The sequence below is a fragment of the Myodes glareolus genome, chromosome 3 (assembly GCF_982192425.1).
Source record: "Myodes glareolus chromosome 3, mMyoGla1.1, whole genome shotgun sequence".
Taxonomy (NCBI): Eukaryota; Metazoa; Chordata; class Mammalia; order Rodentia; family Cricetidae; genus Myodes; species Myodes glareolus.
This window is the reverse complement of record NC_142028.1, coordinates 10,824,783-10,847,147: the sequence shown is the minus strand read 5'-3', so window position 1 is coordinate 10,847,147 and position 22,365 is coordinate 10,824,783. Positions and strand designations below refer to the sequence as shown.

The following is a 22,365-nucleotide window of genomic DNA, read 5'->3' as shown; positions in this document are numbered from 1 at the left end:
GCCATTATAAATGATGCATAAGCAGTTTCTTCAATCTATAATTTATCATTACATGGATCACATTTTACTATCTGACTCAAATGTAGATACTTTAGAAAGAATGTTTGAAGAAGTAAAAAAAAATTTTGTCTACATGGGGATTACAAATTGCTTCTAAAAATACAAAGAGGAGATTCTACAAATTACTGAGGTTATAAAATAGGTTTAAAGAAAATTAGACCCCAAAAGGTACAAATTAGGATAGATTGATTGCAGACTCTTAATGACTTCCAAAGATTGTTTGGAGACATTTACAATCTACAGCCCACTCTTGGTATACATCCCAATGACCTGATTAATTTAAACAAAATCTTAGAGGGTGACAAGGACTTAAAAAGTCCCAGGAGATTATCAGCTGAAGCTGAGAGAGAATTTACTTTGATTGAAGAGAAATTACAGAAATCACACGTGCATCCTGTGGATCCGAGTCTTAACTTCATTATTGTCATATTAATTTTCAAATATTCCCCTATAGTAATTTTAATGCAGAGGGAAAATATTATCTTAGATTGGATATTTTTACCACGTAAACTGTGTAAAAAATTAAAAGCTTACATGAAAAAGGTCTCTGAGTTAGTTATAAAAGGAAAATTTAGATTTTATTAATTAATGGGAATAGACAAAAAATAGTACCTTTTAGTAATGATGAAATTGACAAATTATGGGAAGAAAGTAAACTCTGACAAAGATCTTGCAGTAATTTGGGGGGAGAGATTAACAACTGATATCCCCAAAGCAAGAAAATTCAATTTATAAAGAGAACTAATTGGATCCTTCCTCAAATTGTATAAGACATACCAATAGTTGGGACCTGCATTCTATACTGATGCAAGTAAATCAGGAAAGACAGGTTACAAATCAGAAAATTTAAGTTAAGTGGAACAAAGTCCCTACTATTCTGTCCAAAAGTCAGAATTATATGTTATTGTCATGGTACTAAGGGTTTTTAAAGAACCTCACATAGTTATTGATTTTCAATGTGTAGGAAGAGATGCTTTGTATATTGAAACTGTTGAACTTTTGCCAGATAATACAGAGTTGACTTTATTATTTATTCAGGTACAAGTTATAATCAGGAATAGGCATCATCCCATATATTTGATACACAATCTATACTGTATAGGTCTGCCAGGTCCTCCAGCACAAGGTAATGCAGAAATTGATCAATTATTGATTAAGAATGTGCTGAAGGTTTCAGAATTTCATAAGAAATATCACATAAATAGCAAAGGTTTATAAAAGGACTTTTCCATCACATGACAACAAGAAAAAGGAGACTAAAAGGACCTACTTGTTCTTCCACAACCAAACACCACTACCTTCAGGACATAACCCAAAGGGTACTCAAAGAAATGAAATCTGGCATATGGATAAGGTCTTTGTTGTAGAATTTGTAAAACTAAAACATGTACTCCACACGATTGATACCTATTCAGGTTTTCAAGGGTCAATGGCTTTGAGTTTGCAAAAGAATGATTTAGTAATCACACATTTACTAGAAGTTATGGCCATCATGGGTATACCTGCATAGATAAGAACAAACAACATTCCAGCAAATAGTTCTAAGGAAATAAAGCAGTGTTTTGCTAATTTTAATATAAAGCACATTACAGGCATGCCACATAGTCCTATGATGTGGGAGTCCCCTCTCTGTGTTGCTTGTATTGGTTAATGAATAAAGAAACTGACTTGGCTTGATAGGGCAGAACTTAGGTAGGTAGAAAAGACAGAACTGAATTCTGCAAGGAAGTAAGCAGAGTCAGAGAGACACCATGGATCCACCAGAGACAGATGCTGAGAACTGTACCCTATAAGTCACTGCCACATGGTGGTTCACAGATTAATAGAAATTAGTTAAGTTACGATATAAGAATTAGCCAATTAGAAACCAGAGCTAACGGGCCAAACAGTGATTTAATTTATACAGTTTCTGTGGGGTTATTTCAGGTCTAAGCTAGCAGGGCAGCTGGGATGAATAAGCAGACCCTCCTTGCAACAGTCCTATTGGGGAGGGAATTATAGAAAGATCAAATTGAACTCTAAATGATATGACAAATAAAAAGAAAGGGATGGTAAATACACTCACAAAAAGATTGCTTAATGCTTTATTAACCTTGAATTTTCTTAATGCTAATAAGAAAGGAACAACAGCTACAGATAGACACTGGACAATAGAACAAACTTCTTAATTAAATAAGCTAGTGTACTGCAAGAATGTGCTAACCTCAGAATTGGAGCCAGGAGATGTGTTATGTTGAGGAAGAGGGTTCACTTTTGTTTCCACAGGAGAATAAAAGCTATGGACATCATCAAAATTAATCAAGGTTCAGTTTGAAAAGGAAAGCCTCTCGATAATGAGAAATGAAAAATCCATGTTTGCCTCTCTTAGTGTCCTCATTATTGTCTAGGTTCTCTGGAATTATGATTTGTAGGCTGCTTTTCTTTGTTTTATGTTTTAAAACCACTTATGAGTGAGTAGATGTGATAATTGCCTTTCTGGGTCTGGGTTACCTCACTCAATATGAAGTTGTCTAGCTCCATCCATTAGCCTGCAAATTTTAAGATGTCATTTTTTCTGTTGTGTAGTACTCCACTGTGTAAATGTACCACATTTTCCTTATCAATTCTACATGGGAAGTAGAAAAAGACAAAATCTCCTGAGGAAATTGAGAGCATGGGACCATGAGAGAGGGTTGGATGGAAGGGGTGAGGAAGGGAGGGGAGCAGAGAAAAATGTATAGCTCAATAAAATCAATAAAAATGATAATATCAAACAATAAACAAAAAAACAGAGAGAAAGAGAAATGACAGCTCATCCACAGAGGTGACAATCCTACAAGTTGTAAGAATGCTTCACAAGGGTTGGAACAGGTTTCTGTTCTTGGCTTTGCAAGAAAAAAGAAAATACCCATTTTCAAGAGGTCATGAGACCTTGGGCATCTAGACGCTTAAAGAAGAAATGATAGTTAGCCAGAAAGAATCAACAAGCAAAGAATAGTCTGACTTATGATATCAATATTCTCTGCTGAGTAAAATCTCACTACCTAAGCATACATATCTTTTTACTTCTCAGTACTAGTCCTGAAACACATAAAAGTCAAAATTGAATTTGGAGTTGTACAGTGACTCTCCTCTAAATTCAAGCATGTTGTTAAAATAAGTTTTGGTTTTTGTCTCATATTAAGAGAGCCATCTGGTGTGGGCCAGAAGGAAAATAAAAATCTAGGGACTAAGTTTCTCAAAGCTCTGTTTTTAAAAATTCATTTTCTCCCCATACCTATTTTTATCTCTATGGTACCTTTCTTTTAATATACTAAAAGATCAGCAAGTGTACTTACAGCTAAGCTAGCTCTCCAGCTAATTCTGGGAATTTTAACTTCATTAATTTGTATAATAATTTCAGCTGCTTTGAAATTACAAAGTAATTTTCAGATTCTGTCAAGGTTTTACATAATATCTATAAATTATAAGTTTAAATATACATATGAAAAGTAGTTAGTGGTTCACAAAAATATGTTACTGCATTTTAAGCATGGACTAATTTTTGTTTGTTAGTAGATGTGGGCTTAGATCATAGCACATATTAATACAGCACACAAAACATCACTTCAAACACGGAAAGGGTGTATACCATGTTGATTCCTGTTCCATCAGAGTTTTCACAGCCTGCAAGGCAGGCTGACATGTATGATAGGCCGTTGTCTCCACACACTGGATCCCACGTTTTAGTTAAACAGTTACACTTTTTGTTGCACTCTGCAAGAATATTTTTCTTCACATACAAAGGCTGTTGAATTCTTAAATGATCAAAAATAATGTTATTGATTCTGAAGTACCATGCAAACTCTTTATTTTCTTATTTTCATAAACATACGCACGTGCATGCACACATACAGACACACACACGCAGACAGAAAGACAGACAGACAGATGGGCAGAGATACAAAAGACACACACACAGGGGGAGAGATGTGTGTGTGTTTGTGTGTGTGTGTGTGTGTGTGTGTGTGTGTGTGAGAGAGAGAGAGAGAGAGAGAGAGAGAGAGAGAGACCTCATCTAATTCCCCAGAACAAAACCAGAAATCATCCAAATATCAATGTGTGATCTCGATATTTTGTTTTTTTGACCTAAAAGTTATCTGTTCCAGTGTTCACATTGCTGCTTTTTCAATTACTTCAGAAATAAACTTCAATTACTTTCCTACCATATATGAAAAAAACTCTGCTGTTGGAGCTTTAAAAAAAATGGAGATTGTAATTTGTCATTGATCTGCACGATGGGCTGACCTGTAGAAACGCAGTTTCCATTTATAAGATATATATAAGATATATATGTGGTTTGAGTAACCATATATGCTGTTCTGCAATAGAGCGTGCCCCATATTGGCAATGGGACTGAAAGATGATAGTGAGGAAGCTAGAGTCTGAATTCAAATTCTGTCACTCAAGCCTAGTGTAGAGGTCAGCATGACTGGAGATGGAGTCAGTATACAGAATTCTACTATGGTATTTTTGAAGCCACTTTCTGAAAATTTATTAATTCACCATGAGTTTTATTCTCTACATCTACAAAGTAAACAGAATAATTACTTTCTCAAAAAGAGTTTCAAATGAGATAATGTAAATAATTATTCATGCTTTTATAGTGAAATTATTCAAATTTAAAAATTTTAAAGATCTTTAAAAATCTTTAAAAGAAAGGTCTTTTCTTTTAATCTCAGCCCCCATCTCTCTCTCTTACACATTTACATACACACACTCACATGTGTGTGTCTCTGTGTGTTCATGTATGTAAGCACACATACAACAGCATGCATGTGGACGTCAGAAGATAATCTTCCACCTTGTTGGAGACAGAGTCCCCTGTTGGTCACTGCTGCAAATGTCCAACTAACAGACCTGTGACCTTTCAGGTTTTCCTGCTGTGGCTCCCAGTTCATAGTAAGAGTGCTGGGATTTCAGATACTGTACCATGTAAAACTTTACATGGATTCTGGGAATCTGAGCTCAGGTCCTTCTGCCAGTCCAGCAAATACTTTACTGTGCTCACCCTCTGGGGCATGGATCCACATAAAACCCTAAAAAGCACTAAAAAAAAGAGGGCTTCTAGACCCATAAAAATGGGAACCAAGCACAGTTTCTTTGTAGTCACAAGTTTTTCCCAGATGGGCTGGCATTTCAACTGGTTAGTTAACAGATTATATAACTGTGCTCTAAACAAAGTTCTACATTTCCCATGCTAATATAGAATATGATCAGGGAACTCTTAAAATACAAAGTCTAAGACTATGGTGTACATGAGATGTAACTATACTAGTGATTTATTCATATATGTATATATACAATATGTATATACACATTATATATAATAATATATATTATAATATTGTATATATATTGACTCATCAGTATTAGATTCAATTATTCTAAATTTGCCCACTGTAGAAACATATAATGTTTTTTTGGTATGTATGGTCAACCTTTAAAGCAGTCTGTTGTTATATAGTCAACATTTAAAGCTATCTGGTGTTTAAATACATGTATAATTTAAGCTAGAAAGCTCCAGGAAATTTTCTTTATTAAACTTTAAAGCACACCACCATGGATAAATGCAAATAAGTTGTAGTAAAATGACCTGGACATGTACAATCCTTGGAGAAAATGGACTAGCAATTGTGAAAATCATATTTTCTTCCATAGGAAATAACATACCGTTCATGTTCATAAGATGCAGTTAAGCCAGCAACTGGGAAATTATCACAAGTCCACATATAGTTCAAGAAAAATAAAAGGTACTCAATCAGGGATAAAGAGAAAGCTATGCATGCAGCTTTCTTGACAGTTATCTTGAACTTTTTCATAATCAAGCCACCAATTAAATATCCAATGCATATTGGAGGTAAGCTATAAACACCTATAAATGCAAATAAAATAGTATTCATAAAAGAGAAGAAAATGCTATCAATTTTTAATACATTTTATTTAAGGTATTATTTGTTTCTAATATAAAGTGATTCTAACTTCCAGTCAATCACATAATTCAAATATCCCATAAATGTCACTTTAAAAATACACTTGGCATTAATTAATTATTTGAAGCAAGTTATAAACACCTTATAACATCTCTCTCTCTCTCTCTCTCTCTCTCTCTCTCACACACACACACACACACACACACACACACACACACACACACTATGTACTTCTTTCCACTCAATTTAGAATTTGACTTGTCTCTAAGTAATTTTGGAGGTCACTGCTGAGTCCATACTCATCAAGTGTAGGAGTTTCTGTGCACTGGCTATGTTACCCAGAATTTTTCCTTCCTGAATCACTTCTCTAGCCAAAAATCAAAGAAAAAGGTACAAAAGGAAATGAAAGAGAAAATCCTGCCTAGGTTGCATTCATACAACAGCAGCCCCAGACTTGGAAAAATTTTTAGTCCTCTTCAGTTCCATGCAGTTGCATTTAATTTTATCCAGGGTAGGGACTGGGATTTGGTTTTTCAGAGAACTGCAGATAATGTGGTTGCTTGCAGCCTATGATTGTGAGTTTTCAAGAGTAAATGAATCCAGGAAAGACCCAAAGATAGGTAGGATCCCTAGATTTGGTACACTAATAAGAAAGGCAGAATGTGGTTGTCCAAATTACTCAGACCACCAGGAAACCAAGTGATCAAACTAGAAATAATGTGTAAAACAAGAATTGAAGCCCAGAAATAAAACCTGAGAGTAAGATACATAATCCCAGTGACTGAAATTTATATTCTTCTTTGAATTAACATATTGACTATTTAAAAATTGACTGACATAAAAACTCCCAAATATTTCCATAATGATGATGATATTCATTCAGATTGGAGAAAGAACCGAGATGGTATTTCTGGCCTCTTCCTTTACCTACCCATTCTTGATTTACCTAGAGACTGGAAAGAAGAAATTTACAAGTATGTTAGCAATGTTAAATTATCTTACAGTTTCCTGGTCACATCATCACCCTGTTAAGCAAGTCCTTGGGGATACTGTTCATCATATCCCTGGAGAAAGAGGAAGTACTACTACTAATGAAATAATAAAAATACATACCTATGAGAAAGATTATCTCTGCAGTTGATTTTCCATATTGCTGTTCCAGGTATTTTGGCATAAAGGTAAAAGTCATGATAAATGAATTGACCTGGAGCACACTTAAAAGTATGAAAAGCACATAAATCGGATTGCAGGAGAGGCTTTTCATGAATGGCAAGAAATCTGAAACAAGAGAGTGTCGAGACCATTAACATAACCTGGCCTTGCATTTTGTGTTCAGTGTTCTCTTACAATTTTATAAATTCTGCATTGTGACACAAATGCAGTTGATAATGTTTTACCCCATTGGGCTAAAGTTCTAAATCATTGTTTAAGGTGCTTATGGAAGTTAGTGCCACAACTGGCTGTGTAAGAGAATGAGAATCCAGATATGTCATCAGGCAACATATAAAGACTTGGCATCCTATCTATGGTTACACTCTTTTATTTCTTTTCCCATTTTTTTCTGCTAATATCCTGCATTAACTAGAGAGTTACTAGCTTTTTCCTCTTGAATCTGCAAGGGACTCTCTTTGACAAAGTTTGAGTTCAGATAGTGATGCTATAGTCCTTGATATAAAAACAGATAAGCTAAAATGTTAAGAAAGCTCCAGAAATCCTGCTGCAGTTTAGCCAACCACAGCATTCCTACTGGATTTCACAACATTAGAAAGCACATAGTGATATTTTTAAACATCTCAACACATGTGTCTCACACTAATAAATGCCTACGCATTTGTTGTATTCTATGTACCTTCCAACTAATGTCATTAGAACTCCTCCTTGATTAAAAGGTGAAAGTCTAGTTTTAGACTGTCTGTAGTAAATGGATTGGATCTCACAGAAGATAACAAACTTCACACTTAGTAATCTCTTTTTTTGTCTCTATGTTTTCTATCTTGATTTTCTAACTTTTTATAATTCTTAATAAATTGCCTAAAATTTTTGAGAGTAAAGCTTCAAGAAGAAACCACTAAAAAGTATAGGTATAGAAATTTAACAAAATGAAGTAAAGTTTGGGGACAAAATCTCTTTGTGAATGAGAGGGTTACAATCAGAATTCCCAGAAGCTTTTGGACATCTCTGTTCTCCCAAATAAGTTTCCACAATTTACGTTGATTTTCTATATGTCTTATACTATGCTAAATTCCTTCCTAGTTTTGAAAATCTTTTTGACCTGGCAGACTACACAATCACACACAACAATCAATATTAGCCCTTTCAGGAAAATCCTTAACATGACCATGATTCTAAGAATGCTAAAGCCTCTGAAATGGTTTACAGTGTGACTAGCCCAATCATTGGTCAATAATGATTAAGGCAAATGTGTGCTTAGTATGGGAGGTCCTTCTGTCTATGTATTGCTTTTATTGGTTAATGAATAAAGAACTGGCTTGGCCTATATTATGGGAAGAGAAAGGCAGAGTTAGAGAAATGCCATGGAGCTGTCACCAGAGATAGACATGCTGAAATTTTGCTGGATGGCCATGACCTCGTGGTGATGCACAGATTAATAGAAATGGGTTAAATTAATATGTAAGAATTAGTCAATAAGAAGCTAGAACTAATGGACCAAGCACTGATTTAATTAATACAGTTTCTGTGTGATTATTTTGGGTCTAAGCTAGCTGGGCAGCCCGGAAGAAAAAGTGGTCCCTCCTTTTCTACAAATTGGCACCAACATGGGTAACTACATCCATGTAAAATCTGATAGGGAGTGAAAAGAAATTCTAGACAAAAAAATACAGAATTTAACACAGCTTCTTGTTGTTTGCTGGTGGCATGCTGCAGGTCATTTAAGAGAAGTTCTTCTTTTGGTTTCACAGAAGATGAGAACCTTTCAGACCAATATGGTTTGATGGAAAAAGACTCCCTGAAAGATTGCTAGGAACACCGTCCCCCCGCCAAATTACTTGCCCAACTGATGACTGAGATGAACCCAGCACACAGGATACACTATGAAAGACAAGGTTAACAGTGCCCTAAAGAGCAGGAAGCAATTTGGATAAAAGTACATCCATATTCCCAAATATTGTCTATAAATGTTGACATTTAAAGGGGGATATGATATAGATATGAATAATTTGCATTGGTATAGATCTTGGTTTATTGATACAAATTTAAGTTCAATTTTTATATGTATATTTATGATCTTGATTAAGGTATTGTGTTTGTGTATCTCATTAAAATGTAATGTATAATTAAGAAATACAGGTTAATAGATAGTTATCTATAACAGTCAAGCTTGTAGTCATGTTAGGTAGATTTTGCAGATGTACAGAGATGTATTTCAGATATGTATGTATTCTTCAAATCTTTTAGAAACTTTCAGAATATGGCATTTAAAATTGTTGAGAAATCAGGACTTTTCAGGACAGTAAAACATATTTGTTCCTGGCAGCACCAATGTACTTCAAGAGGAAGATGGGCTTTGAAGAGGCTCCTTATGGAATTTGATAGCCATTTGGGCAAGAAACTCCTAATTCCTGGACTGGACATGCAGGACTCATAGAGAAATGACTGCTGAATTTGTCTAAAGGTGAGATGGTCCTTCAGGATTCCTGCTACATGAAAGAGTCAGATAAATATTCTGCAGGACACAGAAGAAAGTGACTGACAAACTGCAAATATAGGCAGAACTGTCTTTGAAATTTCCTGCTTCATGGAAAAGTCTGCCAGATACTATGGGCCTGTAGGCCAAAGATGGATGCCCCAATGGTACAGAAGAACTATGGGTGACTGTACAGGTAGCAAGATGTCTCTGTCATTTCTAGAGTTTTGAAAGTTGATAACAAGGCACTTCTTGTTTACTTAGGTAATATCATATCCTTCTGGAGTCTTTGATGGAGTTGAAGAATCTATAGTTATAGTTTTAATTAGTTATGATAAAAGATAAAGTAGATATAAATATTGAATCTGTAATTCTTATATGATACCTGTTTTGTTATATGTAATTTTACCATGTTAAAATTAAAATTTTCCTTTTTGTTTGAACAGAAAAAGGGAAATGGTGTGGGAGGTCCTTCTGTTTGTGTGTTGCTTTTATTGGTTAATTAATAAAGAACTTGCTTGGCCTATAGCATGGGAGGAGGAAGGTGAAGTTAGAGGGACAACCATGGAGCAGCTGAAACTTTGCTGGTATGCCACAACCTCATGGTGATGTACAGATTAATAGAAATGGGTTAAATTAATATAAGAGTTAGCCAATTAGTATCTAGAGCTAATGTGGCAAGCATTGATTTAATTAATACATTTTTTGTGTGATTATTTTAGATCTAAGCTAGCCAGGCTACCAGGAAGAACAAGCAGCCCCTACTCCTACATGTGATTATTCAGTGCATGATGGTATTGGAGGTTATGAGTGGTAGAAGAAATAGAGATATCACCAATAAAATGTTCCTCACAGTAATCTGCACCAGAATATCACAGAAACCCTCATTTGACAGGAAAAGAAATAGCTCCTGCCTATCCTTCAACTATATTTTTTTAAGAATTTCAGAGCTCATGCCATGCCCCTCTTGTACTAACTCAAATCTCTAGAGAATACTACAGAGGTCACCTGCATACAAGTGTGAAATTAGTGCCAAGATTCAGCAATAGTCAGTCTTGACCACTCAGCTTCTCACAGATACACCACTGCTCTGCACCAGAGGTTGATAACATTCCTGTTTGTTTACAGCAGTCTGCTCCTTAGGGAACAGTTCTCCTGTAAACTATCACACACCTTCAAATATAGAGGATTATGTTATCACTCATGTTTTCTCTTTCAACCTTTGGGTTTTTGTTTTTCAAGACAGGGTTTCTTTGTAGCTTTGGAACCTGTTCCATAACTCATTCTGTAGACCAGATTGGCCTCAAGCTCACAGAGATCCACTGTCTCTGCTTAGAATTCTGGGATTGGAGGTGTATGTCACCACCACCTGGCTATTTTCTAGTCTTAACATCAAGGATACTCACAGCTAAACTGACATTTTTCATACTGAACTATACTGTTACCATAGGACAATTTTTTCTCTCCCATTATCGTTAGCTTTAATTTATAGTTATTCATGTGTGTTTCTTAGCTTGGACAAATATTTAATGTAAAATAGATTTTTCAAATCAGATGAGAAATATATTTTTCTTATTGAGTATCCAGATTGACTTGAATTTTTCAAAAGTCTAATCTAGGATAAGATGCTTATAATAATGCCAGTTGTTTCCAAGGAATAAATGGGGAAGAAGTTTAACACATATGAGTAGGGACCACTAATGACAAACTATCTTAAGTCAGCATTAAATTTACCTGACAAATGTTAAATTAACTGCAGACCCACTTAAACCAAATACAGGCTTTAAAGTTTTCCTGTTTACCTTTGGTCATTCCATGTTTTCTCCTCTTAGCTTTTTCACAGTGTTTCTCTTCTTTGTTGCTTTTAGTTACATCTGCATTATCCTCTAGTCCTTCCTTTGGGAGTGTTTTGGGAAGAAAGAAAAAGGGAATGCTGGTCAGGACATTCACTCCTGCACAAATCAAAAAGCCGATCCACCAAGCACCGACCCAGCGCGTATCAGTGAGAGTTATGGTCAGGTCATCTGTGAAGAAATACAGATGTTTTGTTAGTTTGCATCATTCTTTCCTGTGTAAACTGTAGAAAATTATTAAGAATCACAATACATCTAAACACAAAATTTGTATATTATTTGTAAACTATTCACATGCTTGCTATTATTCTTGATTGAGCCTTGTACTATGGTGCCCTGCTTCTACTTCCTAAATTCTGGGATTACAAGTATCTGCCACCAGGCTGGGTGAATTCAGACCTTTAGAAAAAGTGTCTGAGGTGGACAATGGTGGTACACACCTTTAATCCCACCATTCAGTGAGGCAGAGGCAAGCAGATCTCTCTGAGTTTGAGTTCAACCTGTTCTACAAAGTGAGTTCCAGGACAGTCAGAGAAACACAGAGAAACCCTGCCTCAGAAAAAAAAAGAAAAAGTCTCTGAGATTATTCAATTGGGTAAAGTTAAAATTAACAAAGAAGGAAAAGCTCTGGATTGTTACATAGCAAAATAATTAAAAGTTGATTTTAAAAAGACAGTTAAAAGATTTGAGACACATTTAAGAAACCAGGTTTAACCTAATGAATTCATATCTGAAATCACAGTGATTGAAGAAGGAGACTGGAGAGACCGTTCAGCAATAACTAGAAGTTATTGCTGCTCTTGCAGAGGTTCTGAGTTCTATTTGCAGCACCAATATGGAAACTCACTACTGCCTGTAACTATGATTTCAGAACATCTGAGCCCTTTTCTGATGTCAGCAGGCGCACGCGCGCGCACACACACACACACACACACACACACACACACACATACACACACATACACACACACACGCACATATATATATATATTAAGACAATAAAATATCACATGGTATTCAATTACATTTCATCTATTCATTAAGAAAATCAACTTATTTGATCTAGCATTATGTGTGGGGATATGTTGTCAGTGGCCATGTTGTCGGAACTGTAGACAGCAATAGATCTTATGGAATACAGCCCAGAGGATAACAAACCTACTCAGGTACATCCTGGAGAGGCAAAGGCCCTAGAGGATTTTTTTATAATGTCCCTTGGTTCCCTTGTTTTTTTTTTTTCTGTGTTTCCTTCTGTTTGCTGCTGCCATATTCATGATGTATTTGTCACAGTGTAGTTACTATAAAAAGGAATTTTACTGTATCTAGTACAGTGTTATTATTTCTTGAGAAAAACTCCACCTCTCACTGGGCAATTAACTTGTATATAATAATTTTTATAAAAGTAATGATGCTTAGTTGAATTAATTATTTAATTGAAATTTCTGAGCCTAAAAGATACATGTGGTTAAGAAAAGTAGTAAAGATGATTAGGAACATGATTTATCTTATTCTGCCAATTGTTCCAATAAGAGATACTAAAAAGACAAATATAGGCTAAAAGTCACCTTTCCCAAATATGGGATTAGAAGAGGATGGAAAGCAAGAATAAGGAAGTTTAATGAATTGTAGACCCATGAATTACGCCTTTGAAAAATATAACAGGCTGATGATTAAAGTAAACAATTATTTCCTAGTCTGAGTTCCTTGGTCATATAATTTCAGAATTAACCCCACCACTAGCATGTGAAAAAAAAACTGAGAAAGAAAATTAAACGTCCCTATTGTGTAAATAAAAATAGGTGGTTAGCTGACCACTCATTTAGTTTCTCTAGAGTAGAGCTAAAATAGAAATATATACTGAAACTGCAAAGAGCTATATGGAATTAGCTGAAATATATATAGCTTGATGAAAATTTTTTCAGTAATAAAAGAAAGAGTCATTGCTTTGAGATGAAGATATTATGGTGGGAAAATTAATACAAATAAAAATGGTTAATTTCTATTTGTGGATTTCTAAGGAAGACATGTAACTTTTGATCTTAATGAAATTTTTTTCTTACGTAAAGATTTTGTTTTTGAAAAACATGTGACATGTGAGGTAATCTTTTCTTGCATAGATATGTTTGGATATGAAGTATGAAAGAAGTAAGAAAAAAATAAAAGCTAGGAGAAGGGGACGTGTTGAAGGAAAAGCGTCAGGAAAGAGAAGAGAAACACCCGGGAAGAAGAAAGGAGAATTTCAGGAAAATATTGCAGGAGAGCAACTGGAAGAGGAAGGAAAATGACAGGGTAAAAGAACTGAACAGCCAAAGAACTGAGTAAGAACAACCAGCAGAAAGAAAAACAAAGAATTAACCTTTGGGCCTCAGATAAAGTTCCCATGAGTGTCTGTGCATCTGTCCAGGAGTTCGCCTGCTCTTACAGATCCCCTGCTGTTTCTCTGACCTGGGAACTGGGCTCCTTGCAGCAATATACTTTTGAGCAGGTAATGATTATGTCTGTCTGTTATGTGAAACCTTTGAAACCAGTGCTTATCACATAATAGAAAGATCTCTTTCATTATCCGCAGTGACTGCCTCATTGAGAAAAACTTATTTGAGTAAATTGTTTGAGACCAAAAGTGTGGCTACAATGTGGTGAGAGGATGAAGGACTTTTGTTGAGAAGGCAGCATTTTATCCTTACCTCTGCTCCTCTTGGGTATGTGATCTGTAAGTAGTGATAATTTGCTTAACTGAGGATCAAAGGAGGCATTGCTATATCAATCTGGAGCATTCTTCTACACTCTAGCGACTATACTATATAAATAAAGTGTATTTTACCTGTATTCACAGATCCAATGTCTACATAAAGGGTTACACAGAAGGATGCCAATAAAAGTCCAATCAACGGGCCAAGAACCCTTCCTGTTTCTAAAATCCCTGGAAGTAAACAAAAATAGGAAGTTATACACAACTACACAAAGAGTTTGCTTGCACACAAAAGCCTTGACTATGAATAGTTTTAGATATTAGAATTCTTTTCCTTCCTTTGTAGAGCTGAGAATCAAATCCAGTAGCCTAGCCAAGCACTCTACAACTGAGCCATACCCCACTACCTCAGGTATTCTTATGTATTCAGTATAAAAAATTAAGGTTGATATGTATGTATCATGTAAATTTATACACATATATACCCATTACATGCAAATATGTGTGTTGCATGTGCATACATTGGTTCTATAATGCTCCCATTGTTTCCATATAGAATGTCCCTCAGAATTTCATGGGTCACAGACTTGTTTCCCAGGGGTTACCACTGAAACCTGAAGTAACTTCCAATGTAGGGTATGACAGTGGGTCTTCAGATCATCTGGAGTAGAACCATAGCCCCTTCCTCATTCTGTTTCCCTTGCCACTCACAAGATGAATGGGTTCACTCCATCATCCTTCCTTTTACCATAGTGAGCTGCCTCATCACAAGCCTCTAAATCACACAGTCCAGCAACATAGACCAAGACTTCCAAATCTGTGAACCAAACAAATCCTTTTTCTTTATAAAATGTTATTTCAGGTATTTAATAAAGTGACAGAAACCTGATTGACACAAAAACGTTATCACCCAAAGCTACATTCCACATTCTCTTTCATTGTGAGTTAAGGCCAAAAGCTGTACTATCACAGGCAGTCCTGTCAAAGCCAGGATATGAGCAAGGTCCTTTTGATGCTTCTATAACCATGTTTTCAAGGGTTTCTGTGATGGCTAGTTTTAATTGTCGACTGTCCTGCCTAGAACTCCCTGGGAGGAGAATCTTAATAAAATGTTGTCTACACTGGGTTTACCTGTGGCATGTCCATAGAAGACTATCTCAATTAAGTTAATTGATGTGGGAAGACCCAGTCCACTGTGAGCAGGACCATTTCTTAGGCAGGGAGTCATCAACTACATAAGACCAATGAAAGAGCTGAGTACAACCATGCAAGCAAAGACATAAGCATGCGCACATTCACTCCTCTTGGTTCTGTGACAGCCGCCTTAAGCTTCTGCTACTGTGACTTCTCTGTTGCTATGAAATTATAAGACAAATGAACTGCTTTCTCTCCAAGGCTGCACTTCCTCACAGAAAAAGAAACAAAACTAACACAGTTTTTAAGTGTGATCCAAAGTAGTGTTATTAAACAAAAACACTGAGTCAGATATTGGGGTTAAAGCTGAAAGATCAGAAAAATAAAGCAGCAGCCACAGTTACTTCTTACCTCTATGAAATCTCATACCTAAGTAGAAAAGATAATTGCCAAACCAGTAAGTCTTTAAATAGTGACAAAACTAATTTTTAATTTAAATCATCTTGGTTAATCCTAACCTTATTCCTCTCTTCTATTATTTGCTTTCATTTTTGTTGGTTTGTTCTTTTGTGTTAAGTAATATGTATACATTAATTGAAAAGTGTCCCTATATACAAAGTTAAGGGTTTATAAACAACTACACATGGAATTACTTAAGAACATATGCAAATTATCCCTAATAAGCCGAGAACATTTAAAAGACAGCAGAAGTAGGTATATACTTAAATAGTTCTTCCCTTAAGATGCATAAATTTAAAAAAGACATTTTTTAAGTAATACAAACAAAAGATCAACTTGGATATTTATTAAAACCATGAAAAACCTGCCTGTCTAGGCCAAGAATTTATAACAAAGGAAAATGTGTCATTAACTTCATAGAGAAGCAGGTTGCAGAGCCCCAAGTAGTAAAAGAGAGAAGGTGGTATATAAGAAACCAACTATTGAACATAGTAGAGGAGACATGTTTAAAATTGTATTTGATAAGTCTTATTCTACAAGATTGTTTACAACGATACAACAAAAGAAAACACTAAGTGCCAGGCACAAGGCTCAACAGGTAAAGGCATATTTCCATCAAACTTGATCCAAGGATCAGAATTCAATAACCAGACCAACTGTCAAAAGCTGTCATCTGAACACCACACTGTCAATAAAACGTACACACACACACACACACACAGAGAGAGAGAGAGAGAGAGAGAGAGAGAGAGAGAGAGAGAGAAAGTACTACAGATACAAAATGGCCAATAATGAAATTGTAATAATTTATAGATTCAAGAATGATAATGAAAATCAACAAAAATAAAAAAAAACCACACACAATTGCATCTAAGAAACACTTTCCAGGAAATGCTGGTGAATGTCTAATGCTTTAGGGATAATGTGGGAGCAACAGAACACTGTAGATTCAGAAGGTTAGCAGGCTCTCCAACAGTGAGAAGCTGATTGAAAAAGTGGCTTGTCTGGAACTATGACTTTTAATTCTCCCATTCAGTAATCTTTATGACCAATGGTGGCATAGTACTCAGCACAGCATTGTGCAAACCACAATGTATCCAAATCAATAAATGTTTTTTACCCTCTGAGGATTTGGTTAGCTGGTAAAAATTCCAACTCTGATTTTCAAACTTACCAATGTATAAAGGGGAGTTTTCAGATTTGGCAAAATCTTCTATGTAGGAAATACCCAAGGGCATGATGGGAGTTTCACCAATTCCACGGATAAAATTTCCTACCATTACACATATCCACATTAAGGATTTAATTTCTTTTGAACACTCTATATTAAAACAAGAGAAAAATAGATAAGAATTCTGACAGTCAAGTGTTACTGAGAGTTAATTCAAAATTTTCTTTGTTTCTTGGGTCACAAATCTATGATGACCATGAAAGGAGTTATGTAACTGTGCTAACTGTGAATCACTGAGTCACCCCTACTGCTTATTTTGGGATATTATTTATCAACGAATTATAAGTGTTATTTATGCTGCAACCAATTCTCACTTGGGTGGGAAAGATGACTCTACAGATAGATACCGCTTCCCAATTCAGCATTTAGTGACAACCCATTGGTTGTGAGAATTTACATCAAAGTAATACACCAAAATTAAAAACAAGGACTTTTCCTCATTTCTAGGGACTCAGTTTTCTGCCAACCAATGAAACCAGTAATGATGCCTCATTCATCCACAATTTTGAGGATTGAAAAAGAAGCACATGTGTGCATATGTCTCTGATAATTCATATTGTACTGACATCACACAGGGGAGATTGATAAAAGTTTGGATTTCCCCACAGCCTCAATTACTTTGTAGAAGCTAAATATTGTAGCACAAATAATAACCCCAAAGACAAATTTGGAGTCCAACCCAAAACCCAGAAAAGCAGCGCAGGAAAGCCACTAGAGAAATCTTACCTCTACTTGGCTGGGAGACCTCATATTAAGCCGACTAAGCTTCTCTCTCTTCCCATTTTTATTCCCTCTAGTGCTGGGATTAAAGGTGTGTGTCTCCCTAGGACTGGGATTAAAGGTGTGAGCCACCAGCACCTGTATTTGTTTCTGCATTGATCTTGTGCAGCCCAGGGTGGCCTTGATCTCACAGAGATCTATCTGGTTCTGTCCCCCAAATCCTGGAATTAAAGGTGTGTGTCACCATTGCCTGACCTCTAGTCACTTTATCTTTGTCTCTGGTCTTCAGGCAAGATTTATTTATCAATATACAAATAATATAATGCTATTCAATATTTAGCTGAGTAGTAACCATATTATTTCTAAAGATTCTGTCTTTTACTATCAATCAAATATTCCAATGGATCAAACAGCAGATAATCATTGAATAGCAGATACTGAATCTAATAGCCCTCCATAGACTCCCTGAGAGCAGTGACGTTCCAAGCCTTGGGGACTGTTGCAAATTCTGTAGCATGAATCTACATAAGATGGAAAAGTTCTGGCCTGAGACAATCCTACTGAGACAGTATCAGATTATGTGTCCAGGAAACGTGTTGGGTCTTTTAGCATACGTTACTTTAAAAATGTTCTTTAAAATGTATGTACCTTAAGGAGCAAATGTGCACCATGTGTGTGCAGGTGCCCAAGAGGGTCAGAAGGGGGAACCCAATTCCCCATAACTGAATTGACAGGGGGTTGGGGACAACCTGATGACAGTGATGGTAACCAATCAAGCCCTCTGTAAGAATGGTAGTGTGCTCTGAATGGAAATGCTCCCCCCCCTCCAGAGGCTCAGGTATTAAATATTTAGCCTCCAGTTAGTGGTGCTATTTGGAGAAGTAGAGGAAGAATATCACTGCAGATGGGCTTCCAGAGCTTAAAACCTCACCCTCTGCTCCAGTTTGCTCTTTCTGCCTCATGTTTGTAGTTGAGATGTGAGTACCTCCTGCTGCCATTCTCCCTGCCATGATTGATTCTCATCGCTCTAGAACAGTCATTATCAACCTAGGGATCACATCTCTTTTGGGGGTCATATGACCCTTTCACAGAGCTCACTTAAGACAATTTGAAAACATAGATATACATTATGATTCATAACAGTAGCAAGATCACAGCTATGAAGGAACAAGAAAAAGCAATTTTAGGATCGGTGGTCACTGTAATATGAGGAACTGTATTAAAATGTTTCAGCATTAGGAAAATTGAGAAACAGTGTTCTAGAATCTTAAGCACAACTATGTTCTTCTGTGTATAAGTTCCCTTTTGTTATGGTATTCTATCACAGTAAAAGAAAAGTAACCAATGCATGCAATAAATACTCATGGTCTCTGCTTTGGTTCCTGCCTCCAGGTTCTTGCCTTGGCTTCCCTCATGGTTGTGTACAATTTATAAGCTAGACAACCTCTTTCCTACCTGAACTGGTTTTAGTTCATGTTTTATTATAGCAACAGAAAACCAAACTACACCAAGCACATAGATCTTATCATGGGTCTAGAGCCATCCTTCCAAGTTGTTTTCCCTTGTGCGATTAACTCTACAATGGTGCTGGAGTAGATATCATTTTTTAAATACCCACTTTAAGAAACAAAAGAGTCTTAAGTATATTCAAACTTAGGAGGCAGAGAATTCTATATTATTAGACAACTCCCTTCCCCAAAGAGAGAAATAAAGATTGTTCATTTGTCTTAGATGCCTACTAAATTCAATGTCACCTTAGAAGCCCTTTATAAGAGTATCATGTCCCTGAGCAGGAAAACAATAAGCACTGGTGTGGGAGAATTGTCGGTATTCTGTCAATCATGTTTAAAATAAATGCTGATTGGCCAGGCAGGAAGTATAGGTGGGAAAATCAGACAGGAAGTAGAGGTGATGCAATGAGAAGAGGAGAATTCTGGGAAGGAGGAAGCTGATTCCTCCCAGTCCTGCGCAGATCACCAAGGAAGCAGGATGTGACCTGCCAGCTGAAAAAGGTACCTAGCCATAAGGCTAAAATAGATCAGAATAATGGGTTAATATAAGTCATAAGAGCTAATAAGAAGCCTGAGCTAATGGGCCAATCAACTTACAACTTATGGAGACCTCTGTGTGATTTTCCTGGGGGCTAAACAGCTGTGGGAACAAGGCAGGACAGAAAACCCCAACAAGCAGGGTCCTTCATGTTACAAAGCACTAGTTCACCTTTAGGGTCCGGTGTTGGTGTTAAAGTCTGGGTTCTGTTTCCTGAACACAAGAAGCTGTTTGAGGACAAGTTGCTTGAAGGTGAGATCGTTTTCTCATATTCGTATCTGTGTGGACACAGGAAACATTCACTGTGAGGACCTGAGGACAATAAGAGCATCTACAGATCACTGATTCCTGCTTCCCTGAAAACACAGCATCCAGAGGTCACACAGACATGTTTTCACAGAGGTCATTCTAAACATCATGAATTCTATTGCTGGGCCAGAGAGATGACTGATTACCTGAGCTCAGTCCTGGAAATCACAAAAAGGTGGAGGGAGAGGAATGACTCCATAAGGTGATCCTCTGACCTCTACATGTGAACACCTACACCCACCATGCATATGTAAACACATACACACAGGCACACACACACATACACAAATAAATAAATAGAAACAGAAATCCGTATCATGAAGCTGGACATGTAGTTCTAGAGCTAAACTTCCTAACTGCATCAACAGGGTGTGGTGGCCCATGCCTGTCACCCTAGCACTTGAGAAGTGGAGAGAGGAACAACAGAAGCTAAAAGTCACCTTCAACTATGCAGTTAGTTTGAGGTCAGACTGGGCTTCCCAAGAACCTATCTCAAATAAAAGCAGAACAAAACACAGAAAAATAAACCAAAAATAACCCCCAATTTAAAAGCATGTGATGGAGGAGGGTTAACTGTCTATGTGTTACTTTCATTGGTTAATAAAGAAACTGCCTTGGCTTTTGATAGGACAGCAGCTTAGATGGGTGGAGTAGACAGAATAGAATGCTGGGAGGAAGAAGGCAATGAGGCAGTCGCCATGACTGTCCTCTCCGAGACAGCTGCATGTTAGAATCCTACTGGTAAGCCACCACCTCACGGTACTACACAGATTAATAGAAATGGGTTAGATCAATATGTAAGAGTTAGCTAATAAGAGGCTACAGATAATGGGCCAAGCAGTGTTTAAAAGAATACAGTTTCTGTGCAATTATTTCAAGGGTAAAGCGAGCTGGGAGGTGGGCGGTGGGAAGCGGCCCACAGCTCCTACTACAAACATGAATGAATATAAATAAGTAATAAATTTCATCAAAAGTACTTGATAATCACCAAAAATATGCCCCTTCTTTACAGTTAGCTCTCATCTCTACATGTAAGTGGCATGGCTTTCAGATTCCCTAATGCTGACCCTTCATTATTTCTAAATGACTATTTTCTGGAATAATTGAATGAGGTAAAAAGAAGAAGCAAAAAAAGAAAAAAAACTCACTAAAGTAAAATTGAGAAGATAAAAGCTTTAGAGAGAGACAAAAAACAACACAATAAATCAAGACACCTGCTCTGTAATCTCTGAGCGGTGATCCTACCCTTCCTTTCTGAGAATTCAAGCAATCATTTTCATATGTGTTCATTAATTCCAACAGAAGAAAAATTTCCTATGTCATGACAAAAGGTGACAGAACTCATCACCTGACAATGCAGAGTTATGGTACAGAAAAGTGTTAATAAACTATGATTGTTTAACTTGATCAAATCACGAAGGATCAGCTTGTCCTAGGAAGAATGTGTTCAGTAGAGGAGAATGTGTCCAGCTAAGTTTATCTCCATTGTAGGTATCCTGGATTTCATTTAGTTATTTAAATTTATTATTTCTAAGTGCTGTTTAGAAGAGAGACAGCTAGAGGGAAACATGGGCTGCTGAATTCTGCATGAGTATAGAGTTATACTTGTCAACATTCTAGTTTCTATGCTGAATAATTTAGTACAGAAGTCAGGGCCAATTCACCCAAAAACAACTGCCTGGATGTCCCACAGAGGTTGCCTGTGAAATGTAGACAAGAGTCTGTGCCTCTTTATTCATGACCAAGTGAAGACAGGCCAGCTTCAAAGAATAATCACTATTGGCAGAAGGTGGACAAACACAATAGTCAAATATTTCTTGACATTGATTTGAATCAAATAAAAAGCAAAGAATAATTTTTAAATTCTATCCACAAACTTCTAATACCCTGCAAAACACCTGAGATGACAAAATATTCTTTCATTTATTATCTATTAAAAACTCAGTTGTCCACTCAAAGTCTATTTACTCCACAATTGACAATAAAACAGCAGGAAAATGTTTCAAAATGAAAAGGGGGAATTCCCATTTTATCACAGATAAAGAGACCTAGATATGATGATGTAGATCAATCAGCACATTGGTGCCTGCCAAGCACCAGTCCAATCCTGTATTTGATCCTGAATACTCAATAAAACTGAACATGGTAGCCCAGGCCTATAATTCTACTACTCAGGAGATGGAGACAAGAAGATGAGAAGTTCATGATTATCCTTAATCACAGAGTAAATTCAAAGCCAGCCTGAACTACATGAGACTCTTGTT

The 22,365-nt window shown here is 36.4% G+C and overlaps 1 protein-coding gene across 5 annotated transcripts in view; it reads right to left on the bottom strand.

Annotated features, from left to right (window-relative positions):
* The window catches only part of LOC125399183 (solute carrier organic anion transporter family member 1A4-like), a 55,071-nt gene that overhangs the window by 13,469 nt on the left and 19,237 nt on the right, over window positions 1-22,365 (bottom strand). For all 5 annotated transcript variants that reach the window (XM_087903995.1, XM_087903993.1, XM_087903994.1 and 2 more), the window contains 7 exons: window positions 19,964-20,070; window positions 16,967-17,113; window positions 14,332-14,430; window positions 11,460-11,681; window positions 7,125-7,289; window positions 5,752-5,953; window positions 3,671-3,836 (listed from right to left, as the gene is read on the bottom strand). In XM_087903995.1, coding sequence (XP_087760121.1) covers window positions 3,671-3,836; window positions 5,752-5,953; window positions 7,125-7,289; window positions 11,460-11,681; window positions 14,332-14,430; window positions 16,967-17,113; window positions 19,964-20,070 — 1,108 coding nt within the window. The remainder of the gene's footprint in view (window positions 1-3,670; window positions 3,837-5,751; window positions 5,954-7,124; window positions 7,290-11,459; window positions 11,682-14,331; window positions 14,431-16,966; window positions 17,114-19,963; window positions 20,071-22,365) is intronic.